This window comes from Nelumbo lutea, chromosome 2 (assembly GCF_056320005.1).
Source record: "Nelumbo lutea isolate HS-2025 chromosome 2, American lotus-T2T, whole genome shotgun sequence".
Lineage (NCBI taxonomy): Eukaryota > Viridiplantae > Streptophyta > Magnoliopsida > Proteales > Nelumbonaceae > Nelumbo > Nelumbo lutea.
This window is the reverse complement of record NC_142685.1, coordinates 99,205,106-99,232,535: the sequence shown is the minus strand read 5'-3', so window position 1 is coordinate 99,232,535 and position 27,430 is coordinate 99,205,106. Positions and strand designations below refer to the sequence as shown.

The following is a 27,430-nucleotide window of genomic DNA, read 5'->3' as shown; positions in this document are numbered from 1 at the left end:
AGAGTGGGTCCTTGGGCTCCCAGATTTTGATAAAGTCTCCAAAGTTGATTTAATGGAAAATTTCTGGGAGTTGCTTGAGTTACAACCTTGTAATGTAGTTGAATTCTCAGTTTAATGTTTGGACATGTAATTGAAGTCTGTACTTGAAGTTGTTGGTGTGTCATCTAGGCAACCAATGTAATAGGATGTAACCTTTTCTTTTAATAAATTTTCTTTCTTCTTGATTCTTCAAAAAAAAAAGAAAAAGCAACAGGGCATGAGACAAAAAGATGATAACCACTTTCACTATTGGCTTTGCACAAGATACACCAACTCGGGAAGAGACAGAGGTGCGGTCTTGTTCTCTATAGAGTGTCCATGGTATTTAACTTTCCACTAAAAACTTCCTAGCAAAGAGCACCTTGGGAGGGAGAGGGTTAACCCACACTTCCCTAGAGGGAAAGCTGGAGTCGTAGAATCCAAACACAAAGAGGAGAAAAAAGAAGCACAAGTGAAGAGGAGCCTTTGGGGTTTGGGTTCCACACCTGATTATCTGAGGAAGAGAGGTCTAGCAACAAGTCAAGAACTTTTAGTAGAGAAGCAATCTAATCAAACTCATGGTCCCTCGGGCCTCTTCTAAACCCGAAATCCCAGTTGGTATCAGTTGAGGGTGAAAAGCAAACAAAGCGTTGTATATGTTCAATTCGAAAACAAAGAGGGAGTGCTGTTGGAATGTTTTTCTTTATATTTATGATTGTATTCTGCGTAGTTAGGGTCATAAGGGTCTTCTCCCTTTTATTTATGGTGGCCCTATATATAATAACATAAGCTGGCGTTGCCAGACAGATTAGAACTCTCCAAACCTTTCTCTTCTCTTCTCCTTTCTCTCTCTCTCTCTCTCTTTCTCTCTCTCTCTCTCTCTCTCTCTCTCTTCTTCTTCTTCTTCTTCCTTATTTCTTCTCTTTTCTTCTGCTAATATGGTATCAGAGCGGTTCTGCTGGGTCTGAGAGTAGATTGAACTAGTTATTTCTTCTTTACCTTGCTGTCTTCTTCAACTGAGATCAGAGAAGTTGACCTACGACTGGTACAAGTATGCTTTACCTTTTTTTTCTTTTCTCTTGGTTGTGTACCAAGAAAAACCCTATGAAACAAGACTGCTGAATGCAGTCAGAGGAATTGTGAGGTTCAGACCTCTTTTCTGTGACTTCACTGCTTTGTGATCTCTCCTAGTAGTTGGTGTGTTTAGGTGATTTGGAAAATTGGTGGATTGGGACTGTTATACTTGTGCAGTGCCGAAATCAACTTGACATTTTTTTAAGAGAATAGGAGCTGGTCTGTGTTCAGATTGTATCCAGACCAGAGTGTGTGCATGTGGACTGCATCTCTAGTGTGTTTTTTGGACCTTTTTGGGTATTAGAAGAGATCTTAAGGTGTGTATTGAAACTGAAAAGTGTTCTTGAATCATGTCCTTTGAGAATTCTACAACTTCTGGGATTTCAAGAGGTCAAAACGGAATGAGTGGGGGGATAGATATGAGTTTCCCCATGGCTGTAATTTCCTTTGATGGACTAAATTACTGTTGGAAGATTTCGGTAATTATGTATTATATTATGTGCTATTTTAGGTAGTTGAGAGATTTGTGAGCTGTACAAATATTTTTAGAAATCAGTTTTATTTTTTTTTCCTTTATTTAGGGAGATTTGTTACCTAGTCTGTATCCTAGAGAGAGCTATAAATTTTGATGTATAGAAGCATAAAAAATCATCCCATTCTTATTATGTTTCTGTCTCTTCTTTATGGTATCAGAGAAGAAAAGACCTAGGGTTTGTTTCTGTGTTTCTGTCCCTAAAATATGTCTGAAGTCACGTCCAGTTCTCAGCCTCCTCAGCCTTCTCAGCCTGAGCCCCAGATTGTCCGAAATCTGCCTGAAAATCACCCTATTCAGATCACTACAATCCAACTAAATGGTGACAACTTTCTCCGGTGGTCACAATCTGTTCGCATGTATCTCAGAGGGAGAGGGAAAATTGGCTATATCACAGGAGACACGAAGAAGCTTGATGTGAAGGATCCAGCCTATGCTGTTTGGGATGCTGAAAATTCCATGGTGATGACGTGGTTGGTTAACTCCATGACTGAAGAGATAGGGGCAAATTATCTCTGCTATTCTACAGCCAAGGAATTATGGGACAATGTCTCATAGATGTACTCTGATTTAGGGAATCAATCCCAAGTGTACGAGCTAACTCTACAACTCGGAGATATTCGCCAAGGTGAGAACTCTGCGACTAAGTATTTTAATTCTTTTAAGAGAAATTGGCAAAACCTGGAGAGGTAGGGTGAGACTAGCTAATGGATTATTCTCCACCAGCCATTCAAGGAACCATCTACCTACCAATTTACTTTCCATTAGTAGTATTACTCACTTCTTGAACTGTACAGTGACCTTGTTTCCTTCGTGTGTGTTTCAGGATTTAGCCTCGGGGAAAACGATTAGTAGAGGAAGCATGGTGGATGGACTCTACGTGTTGGAGAATAAAGCTGGTCTTGTGGCTACAGAGTCCTTAAGTTCATCTAGTGAGAGCCATGCCTACTTATGGCATAGTTATCTTGGTCATCTTTCGTTTGAGTCTTTAAAACTTATGTTTCCCGAGTTATTTAAGTTTCTGTCAGTTAGTGAGTTATAGTGTTAGACATGGCAATTGAGCAAACATTGTAGAAATTTGTTTCTTTTAAGAACTAAAAGATCCGAATTTCCATTTCATATTGTCTATTATGATTGTTCCAAAACGCTTTTGGATGGATGCTACTATGTGTGTTGCGTATCTCATCAATTGTATGGCATCTCAGCTACTAGAGTATAAGAGCTCGCATCAACTTTTGTTTCCTACGGCTCCTCTGCTCCCTATTCGAATGCGTGTCTTTGGGTGTTGTTGCTTTGTTCATGATTTGTCCCCTTCTTGTGGTAAGCTTGATCCTCATGCCATTCCTTGTGTTTTTCTTGGTTACCCTTTATCTCAAAAGGGTTACGTTGCTATGACCCTGCCTCACGCAAGCACTATGTCTCCATGGATGTATCATTCTTTGAGAGTCAACCTTTTTTCTTGGTATCTCCTTAGGGGGAGAGTAGGGTTGAGGAGGAGAAACACACCCTGACTTAGACTTATACTTCCTCTTTTTGATCATTCTCCATTTCGTATCTTCCTTCGCTGCCATAAGAGCCAGTAGAGTTCAAGAGCCGTGGAACTTGAAACTATGCAACCAATATCATCGTACTCTCCAGAGGCAGATCCTCCTCATCAGCTAGGTACACTTGTTCCCATTGATATGCCTGGACCTCTTGATATTGATTCCCCTATTATTAATGATCTTGATGTTCCTATTGCTAAGAGAAAGGGTGCTAGATCTTGTACTATTAATCATCCTATCTCTTACTTTGTGTCCTATGGTCATATTTCACCTTCATATCGTGTGTTCCTTTCCTTCGTTGACATTGTTTCTATTTTTAAGAATGTGGCAGAAGCTTTATCCAAACCTGAATGGACAATTGCAATGAAGGAAGAAATTAATGCCATACACAAAAATGGCACCTGGGAGTTGGTAGATCTTCTTGAAGGAAATGAACTAATGGGATGCAAATGAGTGTTCATAGTGAAGCATAGGGCTGATGGTACGGTAGAAAGGTACAAAGCCGGATTGGTGGCCAAAGGGTTTACACAAGTATATGGAGTAAATTATGTAGAGACATTTGTAACAGTAGCCAAGATGAATTCTATTAGAATCCTCGTTTCACTAGTAACCAATCTTGATTGGGAACTTCACCAGTTGGATATTAAAAATGCATTCTTGAATGGTGACCTAGAGGAGGGGGTGTACATGACTCAACCTTTAGGTTTTTGTGCCAAAGGTAGTGAGTAGAAGGTATGCATGTTAAAAAAATCATTATATGGATTGAAACAATCACCTTGGGCTTCGTTTAGTAAGTTTCACTTAGTTGTACACCAAATGGGGTTCAAACAATGCTAGTCAGGTCATACTCTGTTTGTGAAGAAAGGTGAAGGGAAAATTGCAGCTTTAATTGTGTATGTTGATGGCATAGTGGTTACAGGAGACTGGAAGACTGAAATACAGAAGCCGAAGAATTTCTTAGCCACTCAATTCGAGGTGAAAGATCTAGACCCCTTATGTTATTTCCCTGGGATTGAAGTCTTCTCTCAAAAGGGCATCCTTATTTCCCAAAGGAAATATGTACTAGATTTATTAGAGGATGTAGGCAAGTTGGGGGTGAAGCCAATTGATTCACCCATCAGCTGGGAGACAGACAAGGGGGTTTTTGAATGATGTGAAGAAGTTCTAGAGACTTGTAGGGAGACTCTTATACTTGTCTATGACCAGGCCTGATATTGCCTATGCAGTGGGTGTCCTTAGTCAGTTCATGCATAACCCTAGGACAACTCACTTTAAAGCTGCAGAAAGGATCCTTAGATACCTCAAGAAGTTCCTAGGAGCTGGTTTGCCATTCTAGAAATATGGGCATTTGAAGGTTGAAGTGTATACAAATGCTGATTGACATTTATGTCCCAATTTGAGGGGGACTGTTGGAATGTTTTTCTTTATATTTATGATTGTATTCTGCTTAGTTAAGGCCTGCTTGGTCTAGTTAAAATAGACTTTTTTCCTTTGTTTATGTACTTTGACTACAATAGGGGCATAAGGGTCTTTTCCCTTTTATTTATGCTCGCCCTATATATAATAACATAAGCTGGCGCTGCCAGACAGATTAGAACTCTCCAAATCTTTCTCTTTTCTTCTCCTTTCTCTCTTCTCTCTCTCTCTCTCCTTTTCTTCTTCCTTATTTCTTCCCTTTTCTTCTGCTAATAAGTACAAAGTGGGAAACAGGTCCTTAAGAGTAGAGTTGCCAATCTAGAGATCTTTCTCGAACAAAACCTTGTCACCTATACATGTGTCATACCTCATAAAGCTTAAGAATTGTGGGAGGATACCATATATGGCTTTCCAAGGGGAAGCCGAAATTACTTGTTGAGATATACCTACATCCCAACTATTGCCTGTAGTTCCATGAATACTCTTAATCACATCATGCCAGAGTCTCTCCCCCTTCATTGGTTATCTCCACAACCACTTACCTAGGAGAGCTAAATTCTTCGTTCCTAGATTCCTATTCTTAGCCTTCTTACTTTTTCACACAACTCCCTATTTAACCAAGTGGTCTTTCCTACCTTCCCTAGGTTTCCACAGGAAATGCCTCATGATTTTTTATACCTTTAACACCTCCCATTGTGGCATCCTAAAGGTGAACATCTAGTAGATTGGTAGGTTGCTAAGGTAGACTTAATTAAAGTAATTCTTCTCCCTAAAGAAATGTAGCTTCTTTTCCAGACTACCTGCCTCTTAGCACAACTCTCTATAATTGGACTCCATAACTTGCTTTCCCTTAGGTTGTCACCTAGAGGCAAACCTAAGTACTTCAAAGGCCAATCTAGAATTGGGCACCTTAGAGAATTGACGATTGCCAACAACTCCTTGCTTTAGTTGATTCTAGCTACTCCACTCTTCTCAAAATTGATCTTCAAATTGGACTGATTGAAATACTTCACCACCCACTTCAAGTTTCTTGCCATTTGGGGATCCCTACTCTCACAAAAATGATGCTATCATCAACAAACTACAAATGAGTCAATACTATTCCCGATCTTTCTATCCTCCACTACAAAGGTGAGAGTGGATCTCCTTGTCTTAAACCTCTATTAGCTGGGAAAAAGTCCTTGACCACACCATTAACCACTACCAAATACTGGAAAGTCTTCAAGCACCCTTCAATCCATCTACACCATCTCTCCCCAAACCCTAACACCTCAAGATCTCAAGAAGGGCCAGTCCACCAGGTCATAAGCTTTTTCAAGATCCAACTTGCATACAAAATCTTTCTTCTTTATTCTTTTTAAATCCTCCACACACTCATTGGGTATTCAAATTTGTTTGGTGATCTGTCTGCCTTGAATGAAAGCCCCATGGAATTGGTTGATCAAACTTGGAAGCGCTGACTTCAACCTTAATGAAGCACTTTCGCCAGAATTTTATACATTCTTGTCACCAAGCTAATTGGCCTAAAGTCCTTAGGTTGAACAACATCCCCCTTCTTTGTTATCAAGGCTAAGAAAGTAACATTTATACTGAGGCTGATAAAATGTTCAGAAAACTCCTCAAAAAGAGCCCCGAGATCCCCCTTTGATTATCAATAGTCTTGGTAGAATGCCATTGTTAAGCCATCAGGGCTTGGGGCTTTAGATCTTTCAATCAGAAATACAACCTTCTTTTCCTCCAACTCAAAGTTTCTCGCAAAGCATCCTTACCACTCCCTCATCTAGCCTTGGCCAGTCCAAACCTACAACAAGCCTACGACCTACCTGCCCTTTGTAGACAGCCATAAAATGATCCATAAAGCACTCAGCTATCTGCTCTTGATTTGTTAGTGTTACTCCATTTACTTTTGTTAGTGTTGAATATGTAGGGTAGTTCTGTCTTTATACTTATGTTTATGTGCTGGTGTGTAAGATTATGTTAGATTTAGTGTCCCTTACTTAAGTAGGGGCACATGTGTCTTTTCCACAATATAAGTAATATAAATCAATTCTGGCCGAATGGGAGAGTGATCTTTTTCTCTCATTCAAACCAGTTCTTTCTCTCTCTTTCTTCTCTTCTCTTCTTCTTCTTCTTCTTCTTCTTCTCTCTCTCTCTCTTTCTCTTCCTTCTTCTTGACTGTTATCAACTTAATAGGATTCAAGGGCAGGCCAAATCCTAATATGGTATCAGAGCCAAACCGAGCAAATCAGACCTGCCTAGAATTCTGTTCTCTGCGCACCCAGTCTAGGGTTTTCTCTTGGTTTCTTCGCCATCTGTTGGAGATAAGGGAAAGGGCTGAAATGGAGTGGTCGCCCTCTTCCCTTGGAGGTTTCTATGCCTCTAGTTGTGTTGTGTGTGGTTGGTTTCTGTGGTTTCTAAGAAGCTCTCCCCTAATGGATGAAGAGAAGAGGGCTGATTCGTGTGGTGCAGTGGATGTCTCGTGTGGTCTGATTTTTTGGCGATCAGGTGAGAGATTTCTATGCAATTTCGTGCTGTGAATCAAATCATGAGTCTGTTTCAGATTGTATGGTGGGATTTCAGATTGTAGTGTGCTAGGGTTTATGTTTTCTTTTAGTATGATTTGAAAGGGGAGTGTTCCTCAAACAATGTGGTGGGTGTTCAGGTAGTTGTGGGGTAGGGTTTGTGGTGTAAAGAGTGCAATTTTCAGCAATACTAAGTGCTGAAACCAGTGTGTGGTGTGGTCTAGTGTGCAGTGTGCCGAATTAAGCAATATCAGAAATCAGCTATGGGAGACAGCAGTGATAACAAGACTAATGTGATGGTCCCTACTGACTACCTGAATGCCCAAATGACCTCCATTAAACTGAATGGAGAAAATTATGTACCCTGGGCTAAATCGGTAGAAGTTTTTCTTAAGGCAAAGAAGAAGGTGAAACACATAAGAAAAACCCTCCATAGATTCTCATGAGTATGATGACTGGGAAGAAGAAGATGCACAGATTATCACATGGTTATGGAACAATATGGAACCCAAGATTAGTGTAAACTTCATGTTTCTTGACACTGCTAAAGAAGTGTGGGATCATGCTAAGAAGTTGTATTCAGGTCAAGACAATACTACTAGAGTATATCAGCTGTATCGGGAATACTTTAATCTACAACAGAGTAATCAGAGTCTTGAGTACTATGCCAGTATGAGAAACATCCGTAACGAGTTGAATGTTTATCACCCCCTCACTTCTGATGTCAAAATCCAGCAACAGTAGTAACTCGATTTTTGTGGGGGGCTGAAGTCTGACTATGAACTAGTGCGGGCCCAGATACTAGGAGGATCAATTCTTCCTTCCTTAGAAGAAGTGTTTGCTCGACTTAGGATGATTTCCATTGAATCTACCGAGAACACTAGTGTTTCCGGTAGATCAACCTTTACAGTTTTGAGGGGCCATGGTGTTAGAGGTGGAGCTTGAGGAGCTCAGTTTGGCCGTAGTGGTAGTAGTGGACCGGTATATGACCGGAGTGGTGGTGGTGGACCTACCTTTAACCGTGGTGGTGGTCGTATTGGAGGTAGAGATTCAGGGGGAGCCCATGGCTGAGGACGTAGTTCGGGTCTGAGGAGGTGTAACCACTGTGGTATGGATGGACATACCATTAATTATTGCTATGACTTGCATGGTCCACCTTCAACTTGGACCAATCATGCCATGACTAGTGACAGTAGCTTCAGACAGGAGAGTCGTTTAGCTGATCAGATGCTTCCTACATCTCCTAGGAAGGACAAGTTAGATGCACGATCCATTCAGTGCATCTTCCTTGGCTATTCCCGGACCCAGAAAGAGTATAAGTGTTACCATCCTAGTTCTCGACGTTCCTTTGTGTGTGTTGATGTTACCTTCTTTGAGTCGACTCCGTTTTTCTTGGGGTCCGGTGATGTTTCTTCATCCTCATCACTTCCTCCTCTTCCTCTTCCAGCTGCGGATTCTGTTCCTCTTGTTCCAGTTGTGACCAAGGCCTTGCCTTTAGTGCCACCACCTGTTGAACGGCCACCTATCCATCAAGTGTATACACATCGCCCACATGTACCGGCTGCTCTTCCTCTAGCTCCATCAATGTCGACATATCTGGCAGTTGTCCCCACACCAGCCCCGAACTTAGTATCTGATCTTGATCTTCCCATTGCCTTGCGGAAAGGTAAACGCACTTGTACCCTTCATCCTATTTCTAATTATGTTTCACTCACTCACCTTTCCACTTCTCATCGCCAGTTTCTCTTTGTTATCCTCTATTGTTGTCCCTAAGGATGTCTAGGAAGCCCTTGCCTCTCCACGATGGCGCCGTGCAATGGAAGAAGAACTCTCAGCTCTAATTCATAATCATACGTGGGACTTCACCACTCTTCCTCCTAGGAAGCAGGCTGTCAGTTGTTAGTGGGTTTATACTGTTAAGTATTTACCTGATGGTAGTGTAGAACGACTAAAAGCTAGATTGGTTGCAAAAGGGTACTCCCAAACCTATGGTATTGACTACACAGAGACCTTCTCCCCAGATGCTAAGATAGGTTCGGTTCGTGTTGTGATCTCTCTTGCTACTATGTATGACTGGCCCCTCTATCAGCTTGATATCAAGAATGCTTTCATGCATGATGATTTGCTCGAGGAGGTCTATATGGAGCAACCACTGGGGTTTGTTGCTCAGGGGGAGGATGGTAAGGTATGCAAATTAAAGAAGGCTATTTATGGGCTTAAACAGTCTCTTCGAGCATGGTTTGGTGAGGTGGTAAAGAAGTTTGGCATGAAACAGTGCCAAATTGATCATTCAATCTTTAGTCATGACTCTCAAGCAGGAAAAATCCTATTGGTGGTGTATGTAGATGATATTGTTATTATCGGGAATGATAAAATGGGCATTGATAGGTTGAAGACTTTTCTACAGGAACATTTTCAAGATAGGAGTAGCAAGGTCTAAGCATGGTATTAACTTGTGTCAGAGGAAATATGTCATTGATTTGTTGGAAGAAACAGGTTTGTTAGGTGCTAAACCAGCTGAAACACCTATGGAAACTAACACTAAGTTGAGCAGCGATATGGGTGAAGTGTTTGAAGATCCTGGCAGATGCCAACGACTTGTAGGTAAACTGAACTACCTAACCATTATTCGACCGGATATTTCATTTGCGGTTAGTGTGGTAAGTTAGTTCATGCAGAATCCTCTGGTTCCACATTGGGATGCGGTTCTAAGAATTGTGAGGTATTTAAACGGGCTCTTGGTCGTGGTTTGATATACAAGAGTGGTGGAAAATTTGAAATAGAAGAATATACTGATGCTGACTGGGCTGGTTCTATGTTTGATAGGAGATCTACCATAGGCTATTGCACTTTTCTTAGGGGTAATCTGGTGACATGGAAAAGTAAGAAGCAGACAGTTGTGGCAAGAAGCAGTGCAGAGGCAGAATATAGAGCTATGGCATATACTACTTGTGAATTAGTGTGGCTGAAGAACATTCTACAGGAGATGGGATACACTGTTGACACTCTAATGAAGCTCTACTATGACAATCAGGCTGCAATTCAATTTTCTTCTAATCCAGTGTTTCATAAGAAAACCAAGCACATAGAGGTTGATTGTCACTTTGTGGGAGGGAAGGTGCTGAGTGAAGTGATAGATACTGCATATGTTAACACAGGGAACCAGTGGGCAGACTTGTTTACTAAAAGGTTGAGTCGGGGAAGAGTGGACTACATATGTAACAAGCTGGGATTATATGATATTTATTCTCCAACTTGAGGGGGAGTGTTAGTGTCGAATATGTAGGGGTACATGTGTCTTTATATTTGTGTTCTGTCTTTATACTTGTGTTTTTGTGCTAATGTGTAAGATTATGTTAGGTTTAGTGTCCCTTAAGTAGGGGCAAATGTGTCTTTTCTACAATATAAGTAATATAAATCAATTCTGGCTGAATGGGAATGATCTTTTTCTCTCATTCGAACCAGCTCTCTCTCTCTTTCTTCTCTTCTCTTCTTCTTCTTCTTCTTCTTCTTCTTCTTCTTCTTCTCTCTCTCTCTCTCTCTCTCTCTCTCTCTCTTTCTCTTCCTTCTTCTTGACTGTTATCAGCTTAATAGGATTCAAGGGCAGGCCGAATCCTAATAACTTCCATTTGCCAATGCATGAAAGAATTTAGTATTACTATCCCTTTAATCCATTTATTCCTTGATTTCTGTCTCAACCAGATCTCCTTTCTTAAGATTATCACTTCAAGCTCCTTCCTTAGATTCGATCTCATCCTTCTATCCTCCTTGCATAAGGAACCTAAGCTCTATTTGGTATCCAACAGTTTGAGTTGAGATAATACATTGAGTTTCTTCTCCTTTGACCTACCAAAATGATCTCTGTTCCACTCTTTGATTTTCCTTTTCGGCCTTCGAATTTTCCTATGAAGAAATACTCCCTTCTATTGGATCCCTCGCAGTTCTTCTCCCCACCACTCTTCCACCCTTTGGATAAAATCTGGATGGGTGAACCACATATTTTCAAATTTGAAGGGAGAAGGGCCACCCATAAAGACCTCCTTACCAATACTAATCAGGTAATGCCCAGAAATAACCCTCGACAAAGTGCTTACTACCAGTTCCCCCCCCCCTTGAACATTCTTCCCATTTAGTACTAAACAGAAACCTATCCAACTGAGCAAATAGGTGTTTGTAAATTGGACTAAGTGAAGACACTTTGCTGAAGAGGGATCTCTTTAAGCTCACAAAAATTCACAAATTCATTAAACTTACTCATACTAGTGGAAATCTATTGGTTAGGGCTATTTGTGTAAATTGCATTGAAATCTCCTCCCAAGCACCAGGGGCCCTCCCAGATTTTTCTAATATTAAACAATTCATCCCACAACTCTTTTCTTTCCCCATTGCTGTTCAACCCATAGATATTAGTCAACACCCAAGTGAACCCATCCGACACATTCTTAAATTTCACCGAGATAGAAACGGCTGATTAATTCCTCCATGCATTGAATCCACCACCTCATTTCTGTTAACAGTCTCAATTTCACCCCCAGTTGAAGACTTAATGAAACTAAACTTTGATGGGAGTCGTCCAGGCAACTTGGGCCCATTGGGCATGGGGGGAGGTGCTGAGAAATAAGGAAGGGATTATCATTGCACTATTTTCCGGTCTTGTGGGAGTGGGGGATTCCAGCAGGGTGGAATTGCTTATGGCTATGAGAGGGGTACAAATTGCAAGTGAGATGGGCCTAATAAATGTGGAGATTGAAGGGGACTCAAAATTGGTGATAGGGTGGCTGAAGGATCCAGAGTCTATAATATGGTGCTTTAGGGATGAGATGAAAATGTTTAAATGGCTTACCAGAAGCATGAAATTGAAATCTCTTGGGTTAGGAGAACAGCTAATGCTATGGCAGATGGGTTACCTAAACAAGGGGTAAATAGGGACAGTTTATATTGGGCTCAGTTGTAATCGATCTTTGATACTATTTTCTTTAAATTTTGTGTGAGAGGTAACACTTCGTGCCTCTTTGTGGGATGCTTGTATTGACTATTCTCCTTGATGTTTAATAAATACTTTGTTTACTTATCAAAAAAAAAAAAAAGAGTAAGGGAAATAATCAGCATAACAAGGGAGATTAAGGTGTGTTTCAAGTGGACAAGGTCTGCTAATGGGTTAGCAGATTAACAAAACAAGGGACTGCTAGGGAGAACATGGTTTAGGCAGTGTTGTGATTAAAATGTAGTTTAGGTCAACACCCTATTCTTGGGGTTGACAGTTGTACTTTGAATTCTCTTTAATGAAATTACCGTTTCCAATAAAAAGTTAGGAATCGTGGTCGAGCTGGGATTGATGGATCTTCCTCAGGGATGATAATGGCATTCTTTGGGTCTTCAGTGCACTTATTGGGGATGCTAATGGCTGTTTGCATAGCCAAACAGTTCCATCCTTCTTCCTTAGCTGTGAAATGAAGCTTTACAAAATGAAATCAGATGGTGTTAGACCAGGGGAGTCAAGACTAGGTGATTGACTTACTATTTCATTGAGATCAGGGAAATTTTGGCTGCTGGGAATGTTCAATTAGATGGATTCCAAGAGACTTGAACTCAATTGCATAGTAAGCTATAATTTTAGACAGTTATCAGTTTGGATGATGTTTTCTGTTCTATAATGTTATTAATTTTGAAGTTTGACTTTGTATGACTGTGGTTCCCTACCATCTGATGCAATAGATTGCTGTTTTAATCATCCTCACGAGTTCTGATGCAGCTATTGTTTTGTTAGGCTCATCTGGAAGGTTTCTGGAGGTGCTTGGCAGCAAGAAAATTGCTGACACAGGAAGGACTATTTTGTGTCATATTGGCTTGTTTTTGTTCTATCCATGGAATACAGTTCAGTGGAAGATGTGCATGGTACTACCTTATATATCATTTACTAAGGAGTTCATTTTAAGCTTTTCACTGACTACCAGTATGCCATTCTGTTTACTAGACTTCAGAATCACATGGAATTGGTCTTGCTATTCTTTGTAAGGTCTTCAATCAGTTTTATTTTCATATAAATTAGGAGCAGCACGAGTTGATAATAGAACATATTTGAAGTTTGGATTTTGGCAACATGTATATTAAATCATTTACATTGTATGGAAAATCCAGATTGGTGGAGAATTCAAGATGTTTACTCAACATGGTGTCATTCTTCATTGATTTTGCAATTGTTGTGATTTGTAATGCATGGAGAAATGCCTACTCCTAGACCTTTGTGCTTGAATTTTTGATGGGGCACCTTAAAGATGGGCTTGATTTAGAGTCATGTTGTGAACTTTTTTGTTTATTTCCATCGCTACCGTGCCTTTCAAAGTAACCCCTGACACAAGTGCTTGAAAAAGGTGTTTTGGTACAATCCGGATCTCCAACCCAGAAGAACATCTCCCCATGAATGGTGTTGAGTTTTGGGCTAATATCATTTGTTTTTATTTACATAGCATAGTGAGAGAGTTTGGGCACACGACCCATTAGTTTGTGTTTAAGTGTGTTTACTTAGTTTTTACAAGTAGCCAACTTACTAAGGGCATACTTGTCTTTGTATTCAACTTTTATTTGTGAGTATATAAGCTAGTGAAAGGGGCGGCTAGACCTAATTTTGGATTCTCCCGTTCTCTTCAATCTCTTCCCTCTTTTCTTCTCTGCACAAACCTTCTCTTCTCTTTCTTTTTCCCTCTTTTACACAAATTTTATATCAAAACATATCATCTGCACTTTTCTACTTGGTATAAGAGCAAGCTTAGAGACTGTTTAAGTTGTTCCATCATGTAGCCCTAGATCAACCGACTACATGATGAGGTAAAGTGCTGATCGAGGACTTCGGGTAAGCCTAGTTTTTGGATTTTTTGGTGGATTTGCAATCCCTTGTAGTTGGTCTAGGGTTTAGCATTAAAATCAGGAAGAACTAGAGAAAGGGGAAAAGTCTTGATTTAGTAGGACTCTTCAATTTTGACCTAAGAAGTGGCACTCTGGTGTTTTAGGGTCTCTTGAGGTTTTCTGAAGAGGGCGGTTCAAGTCCCATCCTTTTTGGAGGCCTTTGGAGGGAGTGGTAGCCTCTTCTCTTTCTTCTCCTGTTCTCACGGAGAAGGGAATCTTTGGAGGGAGGAGTTTCTAGAGTACCGGTGAAGAAAAGAAACTTGAGACTAACTACTCCTGGTGGGTACAGGAGAACTACGTGGTGATGATTTGGCTGTGCAATTCCATGTTACCCCATATAAGTAAAAACTTCCTATGGGCTAAACACAACTAAAAAGATTTAGGATGGAGTAGGAGAAACTTATTCACAAAATGAGAATGTTGCTAGAGCCTTCCAGTTGAGAAACCAGGTGATTGCTACTAGGTAGGGAGATAAGTCCGTTGCAATTTATTTTTCAACCCTTAAAACCTTATGGCAGGAGATAGATCATTTGGAGACTGTGATTTGGGAAAATAGCAAAGATGCAACAACTTATTAGAAGCTGGTAGAGAATAGGGTATTTGAGTTTCTAGCAGGACTTAACCCTGAATATGACATAGCACGACAACATATTGTTTCTCGAGACAGTGGAACTCTCTTTTAAGCATATGCCTTTGTGTTTGGAGAAGAGAGTAGAGGAATGTGAAGATGAGGAACCCAAGCCTTGAGTAGTCAGCTATGGTTAGCATAATGAAGCCTAAGATGAGTGGGGATATAGGTGGAAATGAACCGAGGAAGGAGGACAAGAAGGATCTGATTTGTGACTACAGTAAGAAACCTAAACACACTAGAGATACCTGTTGAAAGTTTTACCCACACCTTATACCGAGTTGACTCAGAAACAAGAAGGGAAATGTGAATGTGGCAGTGATTGGTGATTTATCAGGACCACCTACTACAACTTCTCTAGTCTGTTGTAGGTAGCCATTCTACTTCATTTACACATACAGGTAGTTCACATGCCATTGCAAATTATGCATTCATTACAATTAAGGGGGGACCTCCTTGTATTATAGACTTGGGAGCTTTAGAACATATGACCAATATTTCCACCATCTTCTCCTCATACCATCTCAGCTCTGGTAGAGATAGAGTTTCCACAGCTAATGGATCACATGTTCCTATTGCTGGGAAAGGGTCTATTAAGATAATCAATACCATTGCCCTACCTTTTGTCCTTCATGTTCCTAGGCTGAGCATTAATCTTTTATCTGTTAGTAGCTTGACAAAGTATTTGAACTGTTTAGTGATTTTTTCTCTTGGTCATTGTGTTTTGTAGGATCTAGAATCAAAGAGGACGATTGGGAGTGGTCATAAGGTGAATGAAATCTATCTTCTTGATAAGCTTCCCAGTTATCAGAGTCATTATGTCAACGGGAACAATAAGTCAGAGTTAGTGGGTTAGATTATGATTTGGCATAATCAGTTAGGGCACTTGTCTTTTGTTTCTTTGCGTTTTTTGTTTCCAAAATTGTTTAGGTTTGTTAGTTTGTCTAGCTTGGAGTGTGAAGGTTGCCAATTTGGAAAGTGTTGGAAAACGTGGGATTACTGGTGTAGGTGTATATTTGGTAGTTAGCATTTATATTTGTTAGTTGTGTAAAAATAGAATTATGTGAATATGTATTCCTAGGATTGTGGAAAAATATAATCCCTTAAATATGGGGATTAAAAAAAGGTTAGTCCCTTGATTATAGGGATTGATTAGTCCCTTAATTATAGGGATTGATTCCCTTAATTATAAGGATTGATTTAGAAAGTTTTTTTTTCTATTTATTGCAGCAGCTTACTGTATAAATATGCCGATTGGAAATGGAATGAAGCAGATCAGTTTTCTACCATTTCAAACATGGTATCAGAGCTCAAGGTTTGCCAACCTTGAGAATTTTTTTTTTTCGGCCTTCATTGCCAGTTTTTTCTCTTCGTGTTTTTCTGGTCTTCAGTGTTGATCTGTAACTAGAAGTGTTTCTTTATTCTCCTTTATTCTGGCCAGTTCTTCCCTTCTTTATTCTCCTTTCCTGCTGGCCTTATTCTTCCTCCATTAACAATGTCCGACGTGGCTGTAACAAGTGCTCCCGTCCAAACCGATGAAGGAGCAACGAATTTTCATCCTCACACTGGTGATTTGCAGAATATTTAGGCAACATATAGATTGAATGGCTAGAACTATTTGAAGTGGTCGCAACTAGTGCGTACATATTTGAAGGGAAAAGGAAAAATTAGTCACCTTCTTGGGATAGGGCCAAAGTCGGGCGAGTCAAATTTTGATGCTTGGGACGAAGAAGACTCCATGATTATGTCATGGTTATGGAGTTCAATGACACCCGAGATCAGCGATACTTGTATGTTTCTTCCCTCTGCAAAGGCTATTTGGGACGCTGTTCGACAAACCTATTCCAAAGCCCATGACACTACTCGTGTCTATGAGGTCAAAGTGAAGACAATGGCAGCCAAACAAGGGAGCAGAAGTGTTACAGAGTATGCAAATCTGCTGCAAAATTTGTGGCATGAGCTTGATCATTATCGGGTCCTTGAGACAAAGTGCCCCGATGATGCTATGATCTTGAAGAATTTTATTGAAAGAGATAGGGTGTATGATTTTTTGGTTGGACTGAATGCTGAATTTGATCAAGTCCGAATACAAATTCTCGGCAAAGAAGAAGTGCCTCCATTGAATGAAGTCATAGCCCTTGTCAATGCTGAGGAAAGCTGCCGTGGAATCATGCTTGAGCCTAAAGATCCTGAAGGCTCAGCCATGGTGGCAAGGGGAGGAAATTGCAGTGGTTCAAAGGGTGAGAACAATCACAACTTGGCTTGTGACACAACCACTCGGGACTCTAACGATAACCTCTAGTGCACCTATTGCAAGAAGCCCAGACACACAAAAGATTGCTGCTGGAAACTTCATGGGAAACCTCCCACAATCCCGCAGCAAGAACACTCAACTCAGGGGCCATTTAATGATGAAGAAATTGAAAGGCTAAGGAGTTTCCTAAAATCCTTGAAACCAGGAAGTGGTTCTACCTCTCTTGCTCTCTCAGGTGAGTCTTTATCTCTAGGATTACATGTCTCGGCTAGTGTTTTTCCATGGATTCTTGATTCTGGAACTACTGACCACATGACACCCTCTTCACTACATTTTCTCACCTATACACCCTGTCCTAGTACTAGAAAAATTTCTGTTGTTGATGGTTCTTTCACCACAGTGGCAGGGATTGGGAATATTCAAATTACTCCATCCCTATTACTTAAAAATGTGCTTCATGTTCGTAAGTTATCCACTAGCCTTATCTCTATACATAAACTCACCCAGGATGTGAACTGCAATGTTGTGTTCTTTCCTTCTTACTGTGTATTTCAGGACCAGGTTTCGGGAAAGAAGATTAGACTTGTTAAGAAAAAAGATGGACTCTACTACCTTGAAGAAACCAGCAAACCATCTCACACTGTTATGCATGTGACACACAAGTCATCCTTATCTACCTCCAATAAAGATTTAATTTGGCGTCATCACTTTCGGTTTGGTCATCCTTCATTTCTAGTTTTAAAAACAATGCTTCCTTCCTTGTTTAAAGGGATTGATGTTGAAACCTTTCATTGTGATGTTTGTGAACTTGCTAACACAAAAGGGTTTCTTTCCCAATCAGCAATAAAAGATATTCAACTCCTTTTTATTTGATTCTTTCGGATATATGGGGCCCTTCTCAAATTCCCAACATTACTGGTTCTAGATGGTTTGTCACCTTTATTGACGATTGCACTAGGGTCACATGGATCTTTCTTCTTAAGTCTAAATCTGATGTGGGTACCATTCTTCCCAACTTTCATAACATGGTCCAAACTCAGTTTGGTGTGAGAATTAAAAGGTTTCGATCTGATAATGCTACAGATTATTTTAATCAGAATTTGTCCCCATTTTTCAGAAAGAAGGCATTGTGCATGAATCCTCCTGTGTTAACACTCTCCAACAGAATGAGATAGTTGAGAGGAAAAATGGCCATCTCTTGCAAACCACCCGAGCCTTTCTCTTTCAAAACCGGGTGCCAAAACAATATTGGGGGGAAGCTGTCCTTATTGCTGCATACACCATAAATAGACTACCATCTAAAGTTCTTGACAACCGAAGCCCAATACAAGTCCTTTCTCAATTCTACCCTGATATTTGAACCTCAAATAATCTCACACCAAGAATTTTTGGCTGCACTGCCTTTGTTCATGTCCATAATAAGGGAAAATTGGATCCACAAGCAATCAAGTGTGTCTTCTTGGGATATTCCCCAACTCAGAAAGGTTATAAATGTTATCCTCTAGCCACCAGAAAATTCTACACCTCCATCGATGTCACATTTGAGGAGGGACAATCCTTTTTCACTCAACCTTATCTTCAGGGGGAGCCCTCATTAATGGAAGATAAGGCCTCGAATCTACTCTCCTTAGATGTTTTACCCTCCTCACAGTCATCCAACCGTCAAGAATCACATCCTTCTGAGTCACAATCCTCTGAGCCCCACATTCCCGAGTCTCAACAAGAGTCAAACAACCCGACCATTGAACCAAATTCAGACACTGTTAACCCCACCAATGATGTGCATGATGATGTGAGATATATGCAGGTTTACTCTAGGAGAAGAAATCCAGATCCTCAACTTGTGTAAGTCCAAGATTCAACTCCTAATCCTGGAACTGAGGGATATGCAGAACCTGAACCAGCACCTTCACAATCTTAGTATGACCTACCTATTGCACTGAGAAAAGGAACCAGAGAATGTACCAAATGCCCATTGTACCCTTTAGCCAAATCTATATCGTTCCAAAGATTCTCTAAATCCCACAAAAGTTTTCTAGCCAGCCTTAACACCATTCCAATTCCTAATACTCTAGCCGAGGCACTTTCTAATAAGGAGTGGAGAAAAGCCATGAGAGTGGAAATGGAGGCACTAGAAAAGAACAACACATGGGAAGTTGTGGATCTACCAAGAAACAAGAAGACTGTAGGTTGTAAGTGGGTGTTCACAATTAAGTACAAATTTGATGGTCATTAGAAAGGTACAAAGCACGACTGGTAGCCAAGGGATATACACAGACTTATGGGGTAGATTATCAGGAAACTTTTGCCCCAGTAGCTAAAATGAATACAGTAAGGGTGTTGCTGTCTTTGGCTACTAACTATAATTGGGATTTGCAACAGTTTGATGTAAAGAATGCATTTCTCCATGGTGATCTAGAAGAGGAGATATACATGGACATTCCACCAGGTTTTGGAGAAGGCATTAAGGGGAACAAAGTTTGTAGGTTGAAGAAAGCACTATACGGCCTCAAACAATCTCTGAGAGCATGGTTTGGAAGGTTTACAAAGGTGATGCTTAGTACAGGTTACAAGCAAAGTCAAGGTGATCACACATTGTTTATCAAACACACAGCCTCAGGGGGAGTTACTGCACTATTAGTCTATGTGGACGATATAATCATTACTGGGAATGATAAAAAGGAGAAGGAAGCATTGAAAAACTGCATTTCCATAGAATTTGAGATAAAAGACTTAGGCAGACTAAAGTATTTTCTCAGAATTGAAGTTGCACATTCTAAACAAGGCATCTTTATCTCTCAACAAAAGTCTGTTGTTGATCTTTTGAGAGAGAGGAAATATGGCATGTAAACCAGCTTCCACGCCTATAGATCCCAATCATAAACTTGGAGAAGCCAGCGAGAATGCAAGTGTAGACAAGGAAATGCTCCAAAGACTGGTTGGAAAACTCATTTATCTTGCACATACATGGCCAGATATTGCATACGCTGTAAGTGTAATAAGTCAGTTTATGCATAATCCTAAAGAAGTTCATCTGTAGGCTGCTCATCAAATTCTACACTATTTGAAAGCCAATCCAGGGAAAGGAATTTTATTTAGAAGAAATGGGGGACTGGCTCTTGAAGCATATACAGATGCCAATTATGCAGGATCTCCAGTAACTTGGACGAATAAGAAGCAAAATGTAGTGGCTCGGTCAAGTGTAGAGGTAGAATTCAGGGCTATGGCACAAAGAGTTTGTGAATTACTCTGGTTGAAGATAATTTTAGAATACCTGAAGATTCCACGAGAAGAGCCTATGAAACTATATTGTGACAACAAGTCAGCCATCAATATTGCTCACAATCCTGTTCAACATGACAAGACGAAGCACATCGAAATTGACCGACACTTTATAAAAGAGAAACTGGATAGCAAGTTGATTTGCACTCCCTATGTATCTACAAAAGGACAACTGGTCGACGTACTTACTAAAGGGCTCAATAGTACAGACTTTAGAAGAATTATAGCCAAGCTGGGAATGGAGGATCTCTATTCACCAGCTTGAGGGGGAGTGTTGGAAAACGTGGGATTACTTGTGTAGATGTATATTTGGTAGTTAGCATTTATATTTGGTAATTGTGTAAAAATAGAATTATGTGAATATGTATTCCTAGGATTGTGGAAAAATATAATCCCTTAAATATGGGGATTAAAAAAAGGTTAGTCCCTTAATTATAGGGATTGATTTAGAAAGTTTTTTTTTCTATTTATTGTAGCATCTTACTGTATAAATATGCCGATTGGCAATGGAATGAAGCAGATCAGTTTTCTACCATTTCAAACAGAAAGCATTGTAAACATTCCTTTAAAGCAAGCAATAAAAGATGTTTTTCTGTTTTTTATATTGTTCATACTGATGTGTGGGATCCATACCATATTTCCTCTATGGGTGGCTATCGGTATTTTCTTTTGTTTGTGGATGATTATTCTTGACACTCTTAGATATATTTGATGAGATCTCATGATGAGGTACCTTCTTTGGTTCAATAGTTCCATCAGGTGGTGTTGACGCAGTTTGGGGTACAAGTGGAAGTGTTTAGATTAGATAATGCCAGGGAATACTTTGAAAACAACCTGGCATCATACCTATTGTTGCATGGAGTAATCCACCAGAGCAGTTGTACATACACTCCACAACAAAATGGTGTAGTAGAAAGGAAGAACTGGCATATTGTGGAAGTAGCAAGAAGCATGATGTTGAGCTCTGCAGTTCCAGTTCGTTTTTGGGGTGATGTAGTTATTACAACAGTTGTTTTTTTTTGATTAATCGAGTGCCTTCTTGTGTTCTTGGATATAACACTCTGTTCAGCCTTCTTTCTCATGAAGGAGAGATGTTCCATATTCCTCTAAGGGTTTTTGGATGTGTACGCTTTGTCCAGGTTCTTGGTCTTCACTGCTTAAAGCTAGACCCTAAGGCAAAGAAGTGTGTCTTCCTTGGGTATACAGGAAATTAGAAGGGGTATTGTTATGGTCCAGTCTCTAGGAGTGGTATGTTACTATGGGTGTTACCTTTTTCGAGTCCACCATGTTTCTCGAGGGGTTCTGTTTAGGGAGAGTGTTTTGGGGAAGGAAGTGAGCAATCTATACCATTTCCTGTTCTAGCTCCTTTGTCCACTCCAGTGGCTGACCCACCTACTCCACCCACTTTGCCACTTCCATTGCGACTTACTTCTTAGTGTTTTACCTAACAACGCCTATGATAGCATAGGGAGGCTGATTCCACAATAGAGGAACCCACGTCACTCCTTATCGGCTCATCGGAGATTCCAGGTTTGACTGACATAGATCCAGGTATGCCCCTTGTTTCTTTTGATGGTTTAGTTCCTATTGATACCACTACCCATGCTCCTAACACCATTGCATATGACCTAGATCTCCCTATTGCACTCTGAAAAGGGAAGAGGTGTACTTCTCATTACATCTCACACTATCTTTCTTATAGTGGATCATCTCCTTCCTACTGAGCCTTCCTTTCTTCTCTTGACTTTGTGCCTATACCTAGGAGTGTTGGTGAGGCTCTCTCTAAACTTGAGTGGAAGATATCTATGTAGTTAAAGATTAGACATTGGAGATTGTGGATCTACCTGATGGCAAGGAGACAATTGGATGCAGATGGGTTTATACAATAAAGTACAAGGCTGACGAGAGTATAGATAGATACAAGGCAAGGCTGGTTGCAAAAGGATACACTCAAGACTTATGGCATAAGGAGATTTGCACTAGTGGCAAAGATGAGCTCAATCTGGATTCTTCTATCACTAGTAGCTATATACTCTTGGCCCCTCTTCCAACTTGATGTAAAAAAATGCTTTTCTTAATGGGGACTTGCAAGAGGAGGTGTACATGGATCTTTTAGCTAGTTTTTATAGTGATGTGGCTAAAGAAAAGGTATGTAGATTAAAGAAGTCTCTATATGGTTTGAAGCAATCACCTAAAGCTTGGTTTGACATGTTTAGAAGTGCATTGGTTGTATTTGGCTATACTCAAACTCAATTTGATCATACTCTTTTTGTGAAAAAGAGGGGATCACTGGTGTCAATTTCGACAGTGTATGTGGATGACATTGTAGTCATAGGAAATGATCTGAATGAGATTCATACCTTGAGGAAGAACCTGCACAAAGAGTTTGAGATTAAGGATCTTGGGGTGCTGAAATATTTTTTGGGCATTGAGGTGGCAAGGTCCAAGCATGGGATCTTCATCTCATAGAGGAAGTATATTTTGGACTTACTATAGGAGATAGGAAAACTTGGGGCAAGGGTCGCTGGTACACCCATTGATCAGAACCACAAGATAAATGCTTTAGATGGTGAGCTTGTGAAGGATGTTGAAAGGTATCAGAGATTAGTGTGCCGGATGCTATACTTATGTATGACACGACTAGACATCTCTTGTGTAATGAGTATGGTGTGTCAATACATGCTTGCCCCACGAGTTTAGCATTGAGAGGCCATTGACAGGATACTTTCCTATTTGAAGGGGCACCTAGGTAAAGGCATACTATTTGCTGACCATGGACATTTGAAGTTTGAGGCTTATACAGATGTTGATTTGGCAGGGTGCCTAGATGACAGAAGATCTACATCAGGAATTTGCACTCTTGTTGGAGGTAATCTAGTTTCATGGAAGAGTAAGAAACAATTAGTTGTAGCAAGGTTGAGTGCAAAAGCTGAATACAGAGCCATGGCACATGGTGTTTCAGAGCTCCTATGGGTCCGATCCTTGTTAGGGAAGACTAGAGTTGAGGTCAGAGAACCTATGATGCTATACTGTGACAATCAAGCAACAATTAACATTGTCCACAACCCAGTTCAAAATGATAGGACGAAGCATATAGAAGTGGATAGACACTTTATAAGGGAAAGGGTGACATCCGGAGAAGTGTGCTTACCATATGTTGCATCTGACTTGAAGCTTACTGACGTTCTTACATAAGGTGTTGCAAGAAACAAGTTGGAGCATGATCTACGCAAGTTGGGAATGTGTGACATCTCTTCCCAACTTGAGGGGGAGTGTTGAGTTTTGGGCTGATATCATTTGTTTTTATTTACATAGCATAGTTAGAGAGTTATTGCGCCCAAGGCCCATTAGTTTATGTTCGAGTTAAGTGTACTTAGTTTTTACAAGTAGCCAACTTACTAAGGGCATACTTGTCTTTGTATTCAGCTTTTATTTGTGAGTATATAAGCTAATGAAAGGGGCGGCCAGACCTAATTTCGGCTTCTCCCATTCTTTTCAATCTCTCCCCTCTTTCCTTCTCTGCACAAAATTTAACTTCTCTTTCTTTTTCCCTTTTTTACACAGATTTTATATCAAAACATATCTGCACTTTTCTACTATGGTAACATGCAAATATGTGAGATGTTCTCTATGTACAGCTGTAGTATCCCGTGGGTAGGAGATTTGAATTCATTTTGGTACATGCATTCTTGTTTATGGTTAATTCTCAACCCTAACTATAACCAAACCCAATGTCCAGTGGGCTTAGTTAAGTTATGGTGCTTTAGGTATATTGTACATGTGTTACAGTAAAAAATCTTAGACTTTAAAATTGTTACCACATGCCTACATAAATTCATGCATATTTATATAATATTTATATATGCAAATATGAATAGACATGTTGGGTTTGGGTTTGGTTGCTTAGGGTCTCAGCCCTAACCCAATCCAGCCTGAAATTAATTCAAACCTAACTGTAGCCTGATCTTCAGTCCAACCCATTTTTTTTTGGATTGGGTAGTACATAACACATTCTTCATTATGTTTTATTTTCAGCTTCTGCTTCTAGCAGAAGTTATCCCTAGACAGTGTGTTCTTGGATTCCTCCTGTTTGGATACTCATATTTGGACCAGTGTTTTAAAAGCGCAAGGGCCAATTTGTGCCTGAGGCGCAAGGCGAGGCGCGCCCCTTTTTAAGAAAGGCGCAAAATTACAAAAAAAAAGCTAAAAAATAAAAAAAGTCAGAAAATTCTAAAAAAATGCCAAAAAATTAAAAAAAAATGCAAAAACTTTTAAAAATATTAAACATAATGTTAATAAAAATATAAACTTAAATTTTAAAATAAACGATTTAAAAAATCTATTATCTAAAATTAAAATACATAAACATAACATGTAAAGTATATCCAAATGAAAATTTAAAAATAAAAGCAAACATATAAAGCATTTTCAAGCATGTAAAACCCACAATCTCTTTTTTTTTTTCCTTAATTGCATTGCTTCAAGTAGTTAATGTGATGTAAAACATATTGCACTCTTGATTCTATGAGTCGCCTTTGTAGCATGCCCCTCGAGGTAAGCCCGAACAAGTCTATGTTAGGGTCTGAAATTCTTATTTCTCACATAAAAAATAATGATTTTACAACTTTCATTGCCTTTTAAGAAGATATTTTATTGCAATGAATGAATGAACAAGTCCTAGCCATTAGACTAAAAAAAAAAAACAAAAAGCGCAAAATTTTAAAAAGGTGCATGCCTGGGCTGAGGCGTAAGGCGCATCAGGCGCATCAGGCGCATCAGGCGTGCGCCTTTGGAAAGAGGTGTGCCTAGGACTTAGGTGAGGCACATACCCCAAAATGCACCTCCCCTGTTGCGCCTAGGCGCGCCGTTTAAATCACTGATTTGGACTGCTTCTCCATCTGGTCTGTTCAGTTGTGCCTCTTTTCTTCCATGTTATTTTTCAGCTTTACAATCATGCCTTGTCTTTCTAGAAAGTTTGGAGTAGATGAGTGCTTCCTAATATTTTAGCATTTTGTTGGGAGGTGACCCTTGAGAGTATTAACACTACTTCTAACAAACTTTAGGAAAAAGACTGAGTTGGTGCTTATCTCCCCATGTTCACCTCCTTTGGAATGCAAGTGGAGATACTTATTACCAATTACTAATTTCCTATTCATTTGTGTCTTGCAATTGATAGTGGTTTTTCTTTTCTCTTTGATTTCAGTTAAACACATTATTAAGATGTTGCTAGCCTTTTCAACCTGGGCCTCATGATGATGACTAAAAAGAGAGTGAATGTGGAGATGTGCAAGGGTGTGCTGTTAGCCTTTTTCTTAAATTTCTCTCCTTCTAGGCATATTATGTGGACCTCATTAAATAATGAAGTCAAACAAAAAGAGATACAAGAAAGCATTGGGAGGAGCTCCATTGCGACTTGGGTGACCAGGGTTCAAATCTTGGAAACAGCCTCTCTGTATGTGCAGGGTAAGGTTGCGCACATCTGTCCCTCCCCAGGCCCTGTATTGGTGGGAGCCTTGTGCACTGGGCTGCTCTTTTTTAAAAGTAGATACAAGAGAGCAATGCAGCCATTTATAGATTTGCAGATACATTATAAGGAAGCCAAGAATAATTTAACACTATTAATCCCCTGTTTGGCAAGGGTATCAGCCAAACAGTTTGCAGATCTTCTAATCCATCTGAAACTAAAACTCAAATCATTTGCTTGGTACCTCACTTCTCTCATAAGTAGTCTGCCACTCCACAGACCCAAGCCTTCCATTTGCGTCCAGTTTGCAACTAACAAGCAGTCACCTTCAACCTCAAAATTTCTGAATCCTAGCCATTTGCCTCAATCCTTGCTGAAGAGCTAGTATTTCTGCCCTCAAAGAGTCTACATGGCCAAATGGTCTTGAGTACAAAGCTACCAATCTGCCTTCATGGTTTCTGAGTGCTCCACCTATTCCAGAGGGACCTGGTTTGCCATTCAAATTACCATCAAAGTTCAATGTAAGCCTGTTGAACATTGGAGGAGTCCACTCAACACCAAAGTGGGCCTCCAATTAGAAGAGGTTGCCATCACTGACCAACCACTAATAATATCATCCATTATATAATGCTTGTAGAACTCCAAGGTTTTTACCTAATGGAACTACCTAACCTACCTTCATAATAACATTTTCAATGATGGCTGCTTTAGATTTTTCCTTTTCCTAGAAAATTCTACTATTCCTATCTTCCCAAACTACCCACAAAATAGCTACTCTAGTAGCTCTCCACATGATTCTTCTCCTTTTCTTTAGCTGCCTCAGGAAGTTTGTATTTTAGCAAGGTTTTGTGGAGGAGTCCAGCTGCAACTAGAGAGAAGAAAACTATTCTCATATACAAGATACAAAAGCACAAGAAATTAGTAATTGGGCTGCAGTCTCAGTACTAGCCTTACAATGGATGCACATGTGAGGGGAAAGGCACCAAAAAGGCCTTGTGATTTTTGAAGCATGCCACAAGTATTGATCCTATTTTGAACTACCTCCTAGCAAAAGCCTCGACTTTGTTCTTGAGTAGTATACCTCTACCCGGGCATCTCTTCAAGTATGCTAATATTCTCTCTGCCGCAAGAAGATGAGAAGTTCTAGGGGAGTGCATGTACTGGCTAACAACACTAACTGCATAGCTGATATCTGGCCGAGTGAGGCAGAGATATAGGAGCTTTCCAACCAACCGTTGGAACATAACTTTGTCTTCAAGAGGCTCCCCGCCCTCTGCACTAATCATGTGATTTTGTTCGATGGGTGTATCAGCCGGCTTAACACCCAACTTTCCAGTTTCTGCCAACAGATCTAGAACATATTTTCTCTGAGAGATAAGAATCCCCTGCTTGGATCTAGCAACCTCAATACCCAAAAAGTACCGTAGTGCACCAAGATCTTTCACCTCAAACTCTTGATGGAGCTGTTTGAGGGACTCAATCTCATGACTATCATTTCTTGTCACCACAATATCATCAACATATACTGCAAGTAGTGTTAGAGAGGACTCCACCCTCTTGATGAATAGTGTATGATCTGACTGGGCCTGTACATAACCAAACTTTCCAAGGGCTAATATGAACTTATCAAATCAGGCTCTAGGTGACTGCTTCAAATCATACAATGCCTTGTTCAGTCGGCAAACCTTCTTACTTGTCTCTGTATCATAGAATCCAGGAGGCAACTGCATGTAAACCTCTTCCTGTAAGTCTCCATTCAGAAAGGCATTTTTAACATCCATTTGAAACGGGGG

General features: G+C 40.1%; 1 protein-coding gene across 3 annotated transcripts in view; it reads left to right on the top strand.

The window, feature by feature from the left end:
• The window catches only part of LOC148872270 (uncharacterized), a 59,929-nt gene that overhangs the window by 13,160 nt on the left and 19,339 nt on the right, over positions 1 to 27,430 (top strand). For 2 of the 3 annotated variants that reach the window (XM_088968238.1, XM_088968239.1), the window contains one exon: positions 12,874 to 13,001. The exons of the other annotated variant lie outside the window; for it this stretch is intronic. In XM_088968238.1, the coding sequence (XP_088824364.1) occupies positions 12,971 to 13,001 (31 nt within the window). In that variant the 5' untranslated portion in view covers positions 12,874 to 12,970. The remainder of the gene's footprint in view (positions 1 to 12,873; positions 13,002 to 27,430) is intronic. 3 annotated transcript variants of the gene reach the window in all.